Source organism: Xenopus laevis, chromosome 1L, assembly GCF_017654675.1.
Source record: "Xenopus laevis strain J_2021 chromosome 1L, Xenopus_laevis_v10.1, whole genome shotgun sequence".
Classification (NCBI taxonomy): Eukaryota; Metazoa; Chordata; class Amphibia; order Anura; family Pipidae; genus Xenopus; species Xenopus laevis.
In genome coordinates this window covers 184,474,750-184,491,257 of record NC_054371.1, presented here as the reverse complement: position 1 = coordinate 184,491,257, position 16,508 = coordinate 184,474,750, and the positions used below count along the sequence as shown (strand labels likewise).

At 43.1% G+C, this 16,508-nt stretch overlaps 1 protein-coding gene across 2 annotated transcripts in view; it reads right to left on the bottom strand.

Annotated features, from left to right (window-relative positions):
- lox.L (lysyl oxidase L homeolog) overlaps positions 1-6,573 on the bottom strand; it is a 28,243-nt gene extending 21,670 nt beyond the window's left edge. The window contains exon 1 of one of the 2 annotated variants that reach the window (XM_018249467.2): positions 5,718-6,573. In XM_018249467.2, coding sequence (XP_018104956.1) covers positions 5,718-6,468 — 751 coding nt within the window. In that variant the 5' untranslated portion in view covers positions 6,469-6,573. 2 annotated transcript variants of the gene reach the window in all.
- Between the last annotated feature and the right edge of the window lie 9,935 nt (positions 6,574-16,508).

Here is a 16,508-nt window from a genome sequence, read left to right as displayed (position 1 = left end):
AAGGACATTAAAAAAGAATCATTGTTTTCTATATAGACACCTAAGGGCTCCCCACCACCATTGCAGCCCTAGGCACTATATACAGTCCTGCCCCTATATGCCAGTAACATAGAACAGAAGAGGGGACTGAGTGGTTTCTAACCAGGGTACTAGCTGCAGGGAGTTTGTATGTATTCTCAATGATTTTGTGGGTTACCCGGTGGACTTGCTTCTCTCCATTGCCAGCCTTATTCCAGGCTTGTATTTTTTACAGGTGAGTGACCACCGGGCTGGAGCCTATTTGTAAAGTAAAACCCCTGAATGGATGGACAATTAGTAGAAGCCATAGTAAGGCAAAAGGTAAATATTTAATAACAAAATGAGAAAATAATCAAACACACAGAAGTTGAAAAATACAAGCCTGGAATGAGGCTGGCAATGGAGAGAGGCAAGTCCAGCAACAGGCAAAATGGTCTGGGCTGGCGGCAGGCAGGCAAAGTCCAAAAGGCAGGCTGAGGTCAAATGGCAGGCAGCAGACGAGCAAGGTTGAGAAACAGGCCAGAGGTCAGAACCAAGGGAATCCAGAGTAGTAGGAGTCGGGAACCAGGTGAGAACAGAAAGGTAGGAGCGAGGAACACAGGAAGGCGAACACGGAGCAAGGCAGGGAACACAGGAACCAGGGATCAGCCAGGAATCAGCATAACACAGGTAGAATGGGCTCAGGAACTCAGATGATCAAGCAACAGGAAGTTTGATGGCACAGGCTTATAAAGGGCCTTGATTGCTTGACTGACAACACATGTTGTTAATCAGGCAAGATAATGTAAGCGTGTTGCAAGAATATAGTAAGTCTGTTCAGGGCAGTGTCCAGTATAAGCACTAAGATTCCCAAGTTGCTCACCAGTATAATGCAGGATTGTCCAAAGACCAGGGTTTGATTCCATCGTGATTCCTGACACCTAAGACGGCCTTTCCTTTGCCGCCAGGTGAGGGGGGGCAGATCGGTAGCAGGGACTTTTTTGCCTCCCCTTGTAACTTATTCGTTTTTCTGTCTGAGGCACAAGGCAACAGTGCCCCTGCACTGCCATATCAGGGATTACTATGACGTAGTTGGCCATCTTAAATATATTGCAAAATAAGGACAAACAATCCCTGTTTTGTTTCAAGGGTAAGGGATTTTTTAGCTGTATGCACAAAATGTCTCAATGTCCTAAAAATATGGATAATGGGTTGCGTGCAGAGGACTCTTGTATTTGACTATATGAATTTTGTGGTCACAGCCTCATTGCACCCTCGCTTAATTGTTTTAAAAATTAGTGGTGAGCACAACTTTCCCTTGTTTGTTATAGTTATACAGGAGCAGTGACCAGCTCCATGTTGTAGCTCCCACCCTTCCCAGCTACATAGTCAGATGGCCAATGGCAACCATGTTTGGGAGTTTTAACCTTGAAAGCAGCAAGTAAGTTGCAGGTAAAACTTAGTCCCTGTGTAAAATGTATAATGGAGCAATAGAATTCTTAATGAATCAAATGAAAGTGAGTAAAGGACTGGCCAGATATGGGATGACTTTGACGTAGTTGGCCAGCTTAAATATATTGCAATATATGGACAAACAATCCCTGTTTTGTTAAAAGGGTAAGGCATTTTTAGTAGCTGTATGCACAAAATGTCTCTGTCTTAAATATATTGATAAAGGGTTGAGTGCTGAGGACTCTTGTATTTGTCTGTATGAATTTTGTGGTCACAGCCACATTGCATCCCCGCTTAATGGTTTTTAAAAATAAGTGGTGAGCACAATTTTCCCTTGTTTGTAACAGAGCCCCTGCGTGTCATACACTCAAAACTTAAATCAAAAGCCTAAATCACTGTCGCATACTATGAGTTACCCTTGGCCTGTGAGTGTCAAGTTGAAAGTGCACACCAGCCTGCTTTTGGGGAACAATCACATGGTGAGAGCTACGTGCAGTTGCAGCCATTGAGAACCTTACCATGGTGAATCAAGGCCTTTTGATCACTGCTACACAAAAGTTCATATCTCGAGTTAAGTATGTCTGGGTATGCCCTTTATCCATTTAAAAATACTAACATCAGATTTCAAGGATTCTATGAATTAGTAAGTAATTGTCCATGCATTACAAGCAATGACTTCTACATGGCAAAATACAGATCCTGTAGCAAACCCTACCATAAAGTGGAACAGTGTTGCTGTGATAACCGTCAATAACCTGAGCCAATCCTCATCCATTTGTCCCAGGCATGCAAGTCTGCTGTTTAGCCAAGCGTTTCATTATAGCACTCCCATTGGTCAGAATGAGGTACTCGCCTTACGTGAGCCTACCCAATGCATTCACTGGCATGTTATCAAATAAAAGATAAAAGGAATGCTATCAGAAGCAGAAAATCGGACTTTTGCAGATGATTCTAGTTTATATAACATGGCCCCATTTTTATATTGCTATTGAAATTCACTGTCGATGTAACAATGTGCCAAATCAGGGGCAATGAACAAACAACCAGATTCAATTCAATGGGAAAATCTTATTTCATAATGGCATCCCGCATTTTCCCTTAAATCTTATTTCATAATGGCATCCCGCATTTTCCCTTACACTTCTATTACATGAGATAAACCACGAGAACAGTCATTCTTATGGAACGGAAACTGGCTGAAGGTGAGTGTCGGCTGAAATGTATAAACCCTACAGACTTGGCAGCTAGTCTATTGTATATATGTGAAAACTGTCACTTGTGCGCAATATGCACGCAGGTCTCCCTTATCTACAGGTCTGACGGGCCACGAGAAACTATTGGGGGAATGTTATATACAGTAGAACCCACATTTTACATCCCCTGATTTTAAGTTTCCCCTCATTTTACATTGTTGTTTTGTGGTCCCACCTATATAATGTATTATGCATAATACATTTCCCTGATTTTACATTTCCCCCAATTTTACATCTTTTTTTTCTGGTCCCCTGAAAAAGGTAAAATGGTGGTTCTACTGTATTAAGTTGGAGCAGAAAAACGTTCGCAAAGACCACTGTGAATATTAGCTACCAAGATTTTCATTATTTACATCCTTTTTGACTGATTTCGGACCTCAGCGACTCCCTCGTACAGTTTGTGACAACTGTTTTTGCAAACAAGCGTTTTTTTTGTGCCAAATTATTTAACAAAACTCCAATGCAGGTGTTAATGCTTACCTTTGCGTAGCTATAAAGAGTGATGTAATATTCGCCAGTGAATGATTTTATATTGCAGGCAGCAATAAAAAATTGTAAAAAACACGATTTTACACACCGCTTGCAATTTTTTTTTTTTTTTTTTTTTTTAAAGGTTTTTATTTTTGTTTTCATAACACAACAAGACATCACACACCGTTACATGTACAGCTTGACTAGGACAATTCAAGAGCAGTTATACAACAAAACAGGTCGACAAGTAGTATAAGCATACCGCAGAGATCATGGGATGGGAGAGGGAGGGGGGGGGACACTCCGGACTGAAGATTTATTAAGAGCGTATAAATCTAGGGGGTTGAGTCTGGGTTGGCATCTAGCCAAGGGTCCCAAACTTTTTCAAATTTTTGGGGACATCTTCTGGCCATATATGTGAGCTTGATGACAGGTAGTTTATTGTTTATGAACTGCACCCATTGTTTGACTATTGGTGCTTGGGGACTCATCCACTTCATTGCTACAAGCTTCTTTGCATAAAAGTACACTGACTTTAACAGTATTTTGGTTTTATTCAGGAGGACCACCTCATCAACAAGCCCTAGGAGGCACATCTCTGGAGTTAATACTCCCGGCAGGAGGAGCTGCTCTGAAAGATATTTTAACACTTTGGTCCAGTACTCATGGACTAGGGGGCATGCCCACAACAGGTGGAAGAACCCAGTGTCTGGGGTCTGACATTTGGGGCAAATGGCATTGGGGTTTCTGCCCATCCTTTTAAGTCTCAGCGGGGTGATGTACCTGTAGGTCCTATGCATTATTCGATATTGAACCATCTTATCCCTAGTAGATATCAGAAAATCATAGACTCCCTCAACCACATCCTCCCACATTGCGTCATCTAAATGAGGTATATCCCCAACCCATTTAACCGCTTGCAATTTTTATTACATTCCACCTTATAGGTTTCTAGTGGCCCAGCTACTAGAAGCCTATACTTATATCCACTTTATTGCTAGGGCTGAGCATGACCAATGCCAAGGTTTATCCCATTGATATCTATGGCCAATGTCGCACCAGGGGGCTCATTTATAAACACCGGTTTAAGCTGCTTTCAGTGTTCAACTTGCAGCTGGCTGAAAAGGCAAATCACTGATTGGTTGCTATGGATTACTGCCCAGGAGCAAATTTGCCCACAGACTCCTGGTGTTTTATTCAGTGGTGGAAAAAATTTCGATCTGCTGCTTTCAGGCGCCAGCGGGTGCAGATTGATGGATGCCCGGCCTGTCAGTGCATTTTTAAAGATGGGGTGGAAGGCATGTGTGTTTTCAGTGGCATATTGTAGTGGCAGAGAAAATACACCATGTGATGCTGGCCTTAAGGTGGCCATAGACGCACAGATAATATCGTACGAAACGAATTTTCGTCCGATATTCGTTGCGTGTATGGTGGAAAAAGAGCCGACCGATATCGGCAGAGGACTTGGATATCGGTCGGCTCGTCGATCGGGCTGGACGGAAAATTTTGATCGGGTGCCTTTGAAGGGACCCAAACATCGCCCATTGTTAGTGCTGAATCGTCAGATACAGGTAGAATTCTATTGTTTTTTGCCGTATATCTACCTGTATATCTGACAATTCAGCTCTACACGTGTGTATTGAAACGAACGATCTTTCTTGGAAAGATCTTTTCCAAGAAAGATCGTAATTGTTACGTCTATGGCCACCTTTAGACTTTAGGCCCCCAGCAGATATATAGTGCAGAAAGATTAAGTCTGCAGCTTTTTGGGCATTGTCTGTGGCCCGACAACAGGCTTTCCTGATCAATATTTGGCCAAAAGTCGGCCAGATGTTGTTCAGCCAGGGTTAAAAATCCCATCAGATTGAGAATCACATCAACCAACCAGTGCGGTCCTCGATCTGACGTGATCCAACTGCCTGTAAGCTCAACATTAGGGCCCAACGATTAGATCAGACTGATATCGCCCACCTCAAGGAGGACATATTGGGGAAAGGTCTGTTTGTTTGGAAAGGTCGCTAAACAAGTGGATCTGTACATGTATGGTCACCTTTAGTCCTTTGGAGTCAGCAGCTTTATCTGCCTGTGTATGGGGCTGAGACACACGCTGCTATTTCGGCAGATTAGTTGCCTAGCGACAAATCGCTTCTTCTTTGGGGGACTAATCTCCCCAAACTGCCTTCCCACCGGCTAGAATGAAAATCACCGGCGGGATGGCATTCGGATCGCTTCAGCTTTCCAAAGTTTCCTTTCTCGTGAGGCAACTTCGGGCGACTTTGGAAAATGAAAGTTCTGAGCGCCATCCCGCCGGTTATTTACATTCTAGCCAGTGGGAAGGCAGGTCGGGGAGATTATTCGCCCGAAGAAGTCGCCCCAGTAGCCTCATCTGCCAGAACCCGGCCTTAGACACTACTAGCTAAGGATGAAAGAAACAATGCGTCTCTCTTAGCTTTGCACCAATGGATAGGAAATAAAAAGCCCATGTAGCAGTTATGTTTAGGCAACAAGGTGTCCCCCCCTTCCCGTGCATCCTGTGGTACTTACCGTTCTGAAAGTACCTGGTGCCATAGCCCGGCCTCTGCCTCTCATTCGTCCTGGATCTCTCATAGGTGTCATAGTAGTTGTAATAGGGATTATCCTCGGAGTACTTGTAGGGGTTATACGGGTCGTCCCCCTGCATTCCCTCCACTCTGTCCGTCCCGTTGACTCGGGTGTGAGACGCCTGTGCGCCCTGACGCCTCTCCTGCGCGGCACCTGCGCTCCTCTGTCTCCCGGCGGCATCTCCGGCGTTTCTTTGCCTTGTCGCCTGGAACCACAAGCGAGAGGTGGCGGCGGCGTCTTCCCGTGCTGCCGGGTTAGTGCTCGCAGGTTGTTGCTGCTGCCCCTCCGCACTTGGGGTTACGGATCTGGGAGGTTGGGCTCTGTGTGCGCCGGTGCCCTGGGAAACGCTGTTGTTGTGGCGGCTGCTGAGCAGAAGAAGCGGAGAGTGGGGCGCGCTGCCCTCCTGCTCCCTGCGCCTGGCCGGCTGGTACTCGGAGCCGTGGCTCAGCAGACTGTACACCCTCCCGTTACTCTGCCACTGAAGTCTCTGTCTCCACATGGAGCTCGGCCCCACAGGGCTCCTTTGCTGCTGACAGTCCCCAAGTAAAAGACAATGTAAATACAGGACGAGCTGCAATAAAAAGACTCTCCCCGGGGCGCAGCCCATCTTGTCCCTCAGTCTATAGAGATGAGTGTGAGGAGGCTGAGCTGGATACAAAGCTACAGACCCGGCGGAGATGCGGACCCTTCTCATGTCTCTGCGCCTGGGAGTCAAGTGGGAGGAGGAGGAGGAGGGCTGGGAGTTGTCAAAGTCTCTGGAAAGTTATATAAAGTTTACTGGAGGGCTGCCCCACTGTTATTCCTTCTCTTAATGTGATTGAGAACGAGCAGCTCCACATATTTGCCCAATCTGTATCTGTCCAGCATTTTGTGCGCCTCCATTGCAGGGGGAGCAGGGGGGCCCCATTTACTAACAGCCGGGTCACTCCGGGGCCAACACTCACACTAGTGTCTCAGGCTCCCGCACTACTCACTCTGTCTGACAGATAATAACCCAACTGAGTGCAGGATAAAGCTCCATAACACCATAATAACAGAAAGGAAAGAAAGAATGTGTGTGAGATTGTCTCCTCATCCAGGTCCCTGTCTGCCAGACCCCCATGTCATCTTCTCACCATCCACCATGTCTCACCCAGGCCCATCTCAACTTCTCATTCTGCCCAATGTCAGCTTCTCATTCTTCATATAGACAAATACAAGAGGTCCTCTGCACTCAACCCATTATCAATATATTTAAGACAGAGACATTTTGTGCATACTGCTACTGAAAAATGCCTTACCCTTTAAACAACACAGGGATTGTTTGTCCATATATTGCAATATATTTAAGCTGGCCATATTAGTTATTGACAGCAGTAGTTATAGGACATGGGCTCTGACTCCCAAACTTGGCTGCCCTTTTATTAGACACCAGCTATAGTCAGGTGATCCCACTGGTGTCTAATAAAAGGGCAGCCAAGTTTGGGAGTTTTACTTTGAAAGCAGCAAGTAAGTTGCAGGTAAAACGTATTCGTCCCTTTTATAAAATGTATAATTAAACCATAGAATTCTTAATGAATCAGATGAAAATTGAGCATAGGACTGGCCAGATATGGGATGACTTTGACGTAGTTGGCCAGCTTAAATATATTGCAATATATGGACAAACAATCTCTGTTTTGTTTAAATGCAGAATGCACAAAATGTCTCTGTCTTAAATATATTGATAATGGGTTGAGTGCAGAGGACTCTTGTATTTGTCTATATGTATTTTGTGGTCACAGCCTCATTGCACCCCCGCCTAATGGTTTTAAAAAATAGTGGTGAGCACAACTTTCCCTTGTTTGTTATAGCTTCTCATTCTGCCCCATGTCAGCTTCTCATGGGATTGTATGAGGCATTCCCGATACTCCAAATACCAAAAATAAAACATGCTTTTATTTAGGGGTTAACCACCATACAATCAGAAACTATCCACTCACTTGTCGACATTTACCTCACTGCCAATCTAGCCAAACACATTCAACAAGAATGGCCCCTCCACTAACCATGCAGCTCTTTCCACCATATCCTGAAAGTCACTATTCGAAATATCCAGACCTATGCTTGATAAGTGAACTAAATCATCCCTATACAAACCTGGACATCCATCTTCCAGCTCAGTGTGTCTAAAAGAGAAACCACCCAATAATGGCATGAATTTAAACAATGCTCTGTTGGCTTAAGATAAGGGAACTGAACCCACACAAGCCTCTGAATAACTTCAGAAGAAACAACCAACACGTCATTAAAACTTAAGGTGGCCATACACGGGCCGATAAAAGCTGCCGACAGACCGTGTCGGCAGCTTATTGGCCTATGTATGGGGCCCCCGGCCCCGACGGGATTCCCCGATCGAGATCTGGCCGAAAGTCAGCCAGATCTCGATCGGATGGGACGAAAAATCACGTCGGATCACGGCCGCATCTATTCGTGGATGCGGTCCTGCAGTCAGATCGCCCATTACTATTTGTTAGGATCCGATCATTGGGCCCTAGACATCGCCAAACGAGCGGATCTCTCCAGGTATGGTCACCTTTAGTCTCAACTGAGTTAGATCTCGTTTCATGAAATTAATTGGATCCAAGGTTTTAACCTTTCCAATGTCATTACCCCCTAAATTAAATATAATTATATCAGGCTTGGGGAAAGTTGTCGTTGCAGCCCAAATAGCGGACCACAAATCCGTCCATTTCATACCCCTTCTCCCGAACCAGAAAACTTGAAATTTGCAAGGATCTAGTAAGTTTGATGTGTAAGGTCTCCTAACTGCTCTTTCTTCCGCTCAACAAACAAAAGGAATGCCCAGCAATCCATATTGTCTTATTGCTGAATTCTGAAACAAACAAGCAATATTTAGTAAGTTTTTATACAATGCAACCTTTTTGCAACTGGTCCGTTTTCGATCTCCTGATGAAAATTTTTACTTTATCAAGACCCAACATGACATCACCCACTCTCAAACTTGAAACTGTTTTCTTATTCTCTGCCACCAATTCACCCAAACGGAAAGCTGCAAAAAATGACAAGACAAAAGTTGTTTTAAATAATATTTCCTCATATTTAGAAAAACAAATATCTGACAATGTTGAAATCAGCCTTCTCAATAGATCTGCAGAGATCGGTCTTCTACTATCTGGTTTAGTAAACTGTCTTTTATGACCTTTAATCATTTTCTTAACCACTAAATAACTATTCACAGGCTTCTCACCTCTCAACTTTTGAAAAAATAAAATCCCCGCTAAAATTTTCAGCATTCTGGAACTAGGTAAGTCCTGTTTCATCAGGGATAAAACAAAATTAATAGGCACATGTTCAGGAGGTAACAAACCTGTCTTGTCCAAACCTGCCATAAACATGCGCCATTTTATAGGAATCCCATGTAGCTTCCGAAACCGAATTCTTGATAGATTCCTTCAATCTGGCAAAATAAAACTCCATAAATGCTGCGGACAATCCATACTATCCTCATCCGCCTCTGGCGACAACCTCCGAAGCCTCTGAAATTGAAAGCGAGATAAGTCATCCACAATTTCATTTCTTGTGCCTGGTATGTGTTTCGCTCACACCCAAATGTTATTGACTAAACAACAAAGAACCAAATACTTCAAAAGTCTGACTACCTCTGCAGATTTGGAGGATAGATTATTGACTGACCACACCACTCCCATATTATCACAATTAAACAACAAATGTTTTCCTACAAAATACTTACCACAGACCACAATTGTTACTACCACAGAAAACAATTCCAGTAGCACCAAATTTTTAGTTAAGCCAATCTCCTTCCACATTTCAGGCCAACTCCCTACATACCAATGACTGGTCCAATAAGCTCCAAGACCTTCAGACCCTGCTGCATCTGTAAATATCTGCAAATCTGAAGCAACTGTGAATTCCTCTTGCCATAATGACCTTCCATTATAAGTTTGCAAAAACTGATGCCAAACTATCAAATCCTCCTTTGTTTCTTTTGTCAGTTTGACATGACAGTTAGGAGACTTCAAGCCTATTGTCAATGCTGATAAACTTTTAGAAAATATTCTACCCATAGGCATTATTCTGGATGCGCACGTCAACATACCCAGCAAGGATTGAAGCTCTTTAAGTAACACCTTTTAGTTAACATTATATTACCCAAATTCTTAAATTTGACCAGCTTGTCCTGTGGAAGCCTAAATTCCATAACTCCAGAATCAATAGTTATACCTAGGAATTCTATTTGTGTTGTTGGAAAAAACAGTTTTTTCTTTACATAGTGGCACACCAATAAAGCTACACAGTGAGCATAAAGAATGTAACAAAAATTTACATATCTCTGACCCAGACGGTCCGACAAATAAAAAATCATCCAGGTAATGCATTGATAATTTTATACCTGTCTCAAATTTTAGAATCTACTCCAAGAACGTTGAAAATGCTTCGAAATAAGCACATGACAAAGCACAACCCATCAGCAGGCAAAATAAAATTTCTGAAGAAAATTAAAGCCTAAAGAACTGAAGCTATCCGGATGCACTGGTAAAAGTCTAAATGCTGATTCAACATCACATTTTGCCATCAATGCACCTTCACCACATTTTACCAATAAACTCACAGCTTGATCAAATGTGGCATAAGAGACCGGACACAGCTCCTTTTCTATTTGATCATTTAGAGACGAACCTTTAGGATACGACAGGTGATGAATCAATCTAAATTAATCTTTTTCTTTTATAGGCACTACCCCAAGAGGGGACAGCCTAAAATTTTCAAAAGGAGGATTGTCAAAGGGACCAGCAACTCTCCATAATTTACACTCTTTTTCAATTTTTGCTACAACCACTTCCGGATGATCTTTTACAGATGACAAATTATCAACCCAATCAACACCTAAGCCATTAAAATCTGGCAGACGAAAGCCTTCCTCAAAGCCTTTCCTGATTAGCCATGCTTTCTCCTTGTTTGGATACACCTCTAACCATCTGAGCATTTTTTCGCACTTCACCGGACTCTAAGTTTTTGAGTAAGTGCTCTCTTGTGCTTGATTGCGCCAAGGCACCACCACTGAGTTTACAAAAACATTTCTGTGCTGGGTGACCACCAGAGCACAAAGAACATTCATGTTTGAAACGACAATTTGCAAACTTGCATTGATTCTCATTATACGCCCAACAAAAACCTTTCTTATGCAATTGACTTGTCTGGTTTTGTCTTTGCATACTAAAAGCACTTCTCTGGGGAAGCATTAAGCTGACCCATAGGCCAACATCTTTCATACCCCACCTTAAGCCTCTATGCACTGCCAATTTTTGTCTAAAAACTTCATCATAATTAAACCATGCCATTCCAGCAACATTTTTATATGCTTCCAAAATAATGTCCATGTGTTGAAAAAGCCCAGTGCTCCTCTGGGAACTTTTCACCCAACACGCTGGAAAATATACAAAATGCTGGTAACCAGTTATAAAATGACCAAGGGATAGGTCTCCTTCTGTCCTCCTCTGTTTTATCTTCAACCCTTTTGGCACTCTTTGCAAGAAATTCATTTGATGCTGGAAGCAATGATAGCAAATCAATGTACTCTCCACGCCAAATTTTTTCTTTTATACTAGGTGCCAAATGAAAACCCAATGGAGAAACTTCACACCCCATAGCTTCTTTAAAACAAGTTTCTGCCACCCCTTGAGAGCGCATCACAGGCACATTACTTAACCTTGGCAATGCTTCTTCCTGACTCTGCACCCACACATTTGCCACACTTTGCCACCTCTGTGCACCAGGCTCTGTCATTGACAGACCCCTAGACTCAGTAACTATCACAGCATCCTGTCTTTGACTGGCTTGCGATGTAGAAGCCATATCTTGCTGATACTGGCTTGACCAGGTAGTAGTTTTCTTCTTTGCTGGAAAAGTAGCGCTGCTGTCACCTCCTGAACGCATTCTCCTGTTTTCGGCTCTGTTCCCCATTCCTCTGCTTTGAAACGCTGGGCTAAATGAATGACGGCTTGACTTCCGCTGCTGGCTTCTGGTAGCATATGGCCTCTTTAACACAGGCTCTTCCTCCTCTTGAACGTCATTAAACTCCGTCACAATGACCTCCTCCCTTTTTGGCTCGTCATTAAACTCCATCACAATGACCTCCTCCCTTATTGGCTCGTCTTCCCAGTGTCAGCTTCTCACCCTGCCCCGTGTCAGCTTCTCATCCTGCCCAGTGTCAGCTTCTCATTCTTTCCCATGTTGAAGCTCGCTCCAGCCGGAGCAGATCCCAAAAGACAGACTACACTGCTGCAACTGTATTTATAACCTTCGCCCCTACCCCTGACACCTGCAGCCAATCAATAAATGACTAGCCCACCTGCCTGCTAATTAACCACCTTAACGTAGCCCCAACAATCCCATGAGGCCCTTCGCTTATCTCTCAGCCCTAACCATTCTGCCCCATATCAGCTTCTCATTCTGCCCCGTGTCAGCTTCTCATTCTGCCCGATGTCAGCTTCTCATTCTTTCCCATGTCAGCTTCTCATTCTTCCCGTGTCAGCTTCTCATTCTTCCCCTTGTCAGCTTCTCATTCTGCCCCATGTCAGCTTCTCATTCTGCCCCATGTCATCTTCTCATTCTTCCCTGTGTCAGCTTCTCATTCTGCCCCGTGTCAGCTTCTCATTCTGCACAGTGTCAGCTTCTCATTCTTTCCCCTGTCAGCTTCTCATTCTTTCCCATGTCAGCTTCTCATTCTTCCCCATGTCAGCTTCTCATTCTTTCCCATGCCAGCTTCTCATTCTGCCCCATGTCAGCTTCTCATTCTTCCCAATGTCAGCTTCTCATTCTGCCTCATATCAGCTTCTCATTCTGCCCCATGGCAGCTTCTCATTCTTCCCAATGTCAGCTTCTCATTCTTCGCCATGTCAGCTTCTCATTCTGCCTCATGTAAGCTTCTCATTCTGCCCCATGTCAACTTCTCATTCTGCTCCATGTCAGCTTCTCATTCTGCCCCATGCCAGCTTCTCATTCTGCCCCATGCCAGCTTCTCATTCTTTCCCATGCAAGCTAAAGTTGCCATCTGGCATCTCATTCTTCCCCATGGCAGCTACGGATGCCACCTGGCTGGTATTTTACTGGCCTGGCTGGTATAAATGATGCTTGTGATTGATAGGGAAGAAAGATAAAAATATAGGAAGGCCAAGGCCCTCACACAGACCCCATGCCAGCTCCTCACACAGACTCCCATGTCATTTTTTTCAAAATTTGTTATGCAAATTAGGGGCTACATTTGGTTAGGTATTTGGCTGGATCTTTTCTGGAGGATACAGTATTTGGTCAAATTTTACAAATGTGTATTCAGTGCATCTCTAGGGTAATATTAATGGTGTTCACATATTGTTACTACATGTGTTTTGTCCTTCTCAGGGTCTTAAAACACTTTACAAGATGCACATCAATCAGGGCAGCTATGATAGGAGCATTAGATGTGCAAGGAGAACAGGAAATTGCTTCTCTCCCATCCGGTGTCAAGGGGGGTGCCACTTTTTTTTTTTGGCCCGAAATTTGCCTTCCAGCGCTGATGACGGGTATCCTGATCTGTGTATGTCCCATATGAGTGGAATTCAATCAATGCAAACATGTTAAATCCTGTTATTTTTTAAATATGGACGTTCTGAATGTTCTTTGCTCACTGCATATCATCGTTTAGGTTTAGGATGTTACCCAACCCCAAACTAGGGTGTACAAGAGGAGCACACAAAGCAGCATTATATTTCAGTCATTGGTCACTTTAGTATTTACTGTAACTGCAGGCAATGCAACATTCCTGCAACATTATATCAGCATGTAATTCACCATAAAGCTGATGGAATACAATATGGAGCCTATGATATAAACCAGTCTTCCACTGATAAAACTATATCATAAATACTTTTACAAAGGAGCAATATTCAAAAATGGTGACACTAGCCAATCTTGCCAATTTTTACTTTTGTTGCTTTGCTATTTTTATATCTTTGCCATCTCAAAATAGCACTGTACACACTTCTCCAGCACAGTCCAATTATTTACCGTGGGAGGATGAAAAATGTATTTTTGGCAAACACAGAGGTCAGTGTATAAACAAGCAGTGATAATCTGGCTGAAGTCATTGAGAAAACATCGAAATAATGGGATTTTAGTGATATTTTCCTACATTCATATATTGATATATATATTAGTAATTGGGCCACTGCATCATCATCATCATCATCATCATCATCATCATCGAGAGAGAGAGAGAGAGAGAGAGAGAGAGAGAGAGACACACAAAAGGATGGAAAACACTTTTTTTAAAAAATACCTCTTGGACCCTTTATATTTGGGTTTGGTGAAAATTTTAAATATTACGATTTGACTTCTGCAGACAACTGCAAAGCTAGGAATCAAGGAGGAGGGGGTCATTTTTCCACTTTATAGAGCATTGGTAAGGCCCCATCTAGAATATGCCGTACAGTTTTGGTCTCCATCACTCAAACAGGACATTATTGTATTAGAGAGGGTACAGAGAAGGGCAACTAAGCTGGTGAAAGGTATGGAAAATCTTAGCTATCAGGGAAGACTGGCCAAATTGGGGATGTTCACGCTGGAGAAGAGGCGCTTAAAAAAGAATTCAACCCTGGATTAAAAAAACCCATACCCCCTACCCTCCTCCCCCCAGGCTAACTGCCCCCCAGGGAAATGCCCCATACTTTATACTTACCCCTCGGTGCAGATTCTTCCAGCAGAGTTGGTACGCATCCATCTTCCAACTCCTCGGTAAGATGACTGGGAGATCGGTATTTTTCGGCATATGCAATTTGCCAGTTTTCGATAACTGCGCATGCGCCGAAGTTGACGGAGATTGCCAATCTCTCAGTCGGTTTATATGATAACTATGTATAAATATATAAGGGATAAACTTAAGGGGTTATATAACTATGTATAAATATATAAGGGGATCATATAATAATCTCTCTAATGCTTTATTTACCTGTAGCTGACATGAGGTAACCCTTTCCGATTAAAAGAAAAGAGGTTCCGCCTAAATATTCGGAAGGGGTTTTTTTACAGTGAGAGCTGTGAAGATGTGGAATTCTCTCCCTGAATCAGTTGTACAGGCTGATACATTAGATAGCTTTAAGAAGGGGTTGGATGGCTTTTTAGCAAGTGAGGGAATACAGGGTTATGGTTAATAGCTCATAGTACAAGTTGATCCAGGGACTAGTCTGGAAAAGCTTTTACTATGGCCAAAGTAAGAAGAACTGTCACATTTCCCAGATTTTTCAAGAGTCATCCAAGTTTATACCCCTTTATAGAGCAAGTGACATGGTCATGGTGGGGTTCAGGGGCCCACTGGACCTACCTCCTCAGAGGTCCCCATACCACCTCATGGCCCCCACCCCAGTTGCAGATTTACAAACTTGCCAATGCCGCCTCTCTGCGCCCCCACCCCACTTGTACCTTATACTTTACTGCTGCTGCGGCTGCTATCAGGGGAGGTCCATGGGTGGGGAGTGCGTTTAAGAGCTGGGGCTCACCAGGTTTTTGCCAGTGTCCCGCCAGCCCAGTCTGATATTGGGGGCGTGACTTGGACATGACTAATATTAACCCCGTCAGTTCCCCAAGAGGTTAACATGTCAGCATTTCATGTTTTATACTATAACATGCAATTTAAATGTCTGAGCGGAAGTTTTTCACATGTTTCAAAATATGTCCGTTTCTGTTGCTTTACTCATAAGAAATGCTTCAGCCCTTGAGGTGCTTGGGAGTTTTCTTAGGGTCTTAGGTGAGTTCACTAGTCAATAAAAGGACTATTGTCATTCTTTTTGAACTCTACTTGTTAAAGGGTGTGGATAGTGGCAGGAGGCCTAGACTAGCTAGTGTGAGGGCTAGCTCCTGTGCACTCCAGGGGGCAGTTTTAGTAAGGGTCGAATAGTAAATTCGAATATTTTTTTTTTCTCGATTCGAACAAATTCGAAGTGGGAATAAACCAAACTTGATTCGAATTTGAAAATCGAGGTTTATCAAACCTTGACCCTTGGAACAATTCGAATTCGACTATTCGCCACCTAAAACCTGCCAAGTTCATGTACAAGTCTATGGGAGAGGTCCAATGACCCATTTGAAGATGTTAATAGCCTTCCTGACATTCAAGGTTTTTTTTGGAAAAAAATTAGTTGAATCGATTCAAATTCGATTCAAGTTTTTGAGTTGGTAATATTAATTTGAGTTTTAGACGTTCAATTTTTTTCTTAAATAACCTCCCAGTCGAATTTAGAGTATATTTATTAAAGTAAAAATAAAATTCACATGAATTTAAAATTCAAACCTTTGATAAATGGGCCTCTAGATGTAAGAGATAAGTTATAAGTAGAGGCACCAGAGTCTCCACCAAAGAGAGCAGAAAGGAATAATTCCCTAGGTGTCACTCCCCAGTGGAGAGACTGTGGTTATACTCAGAAATATGAAGATCCCATGAGGAGCACCACTGTGGGGGCCTTGTATTTTGGGGCTGGAGTCCTGCTGAGTGATTACTAACACTAGTTTCAATACTCTGCCTAAATCTGTGAACATCTGTTGAGATAAACTTCATTTTAAAGGGGTGGTTCACTTTTGTTATGTTACAGAATTGCCAATTCTGAGTAATATTTAAATTGATTTGGGTATAATGTAACAACAGTCTCCGGTGTTCCCCGTTTGTTCGGACGCAGTAATCCCGTTTCTCCTCAGGTATAA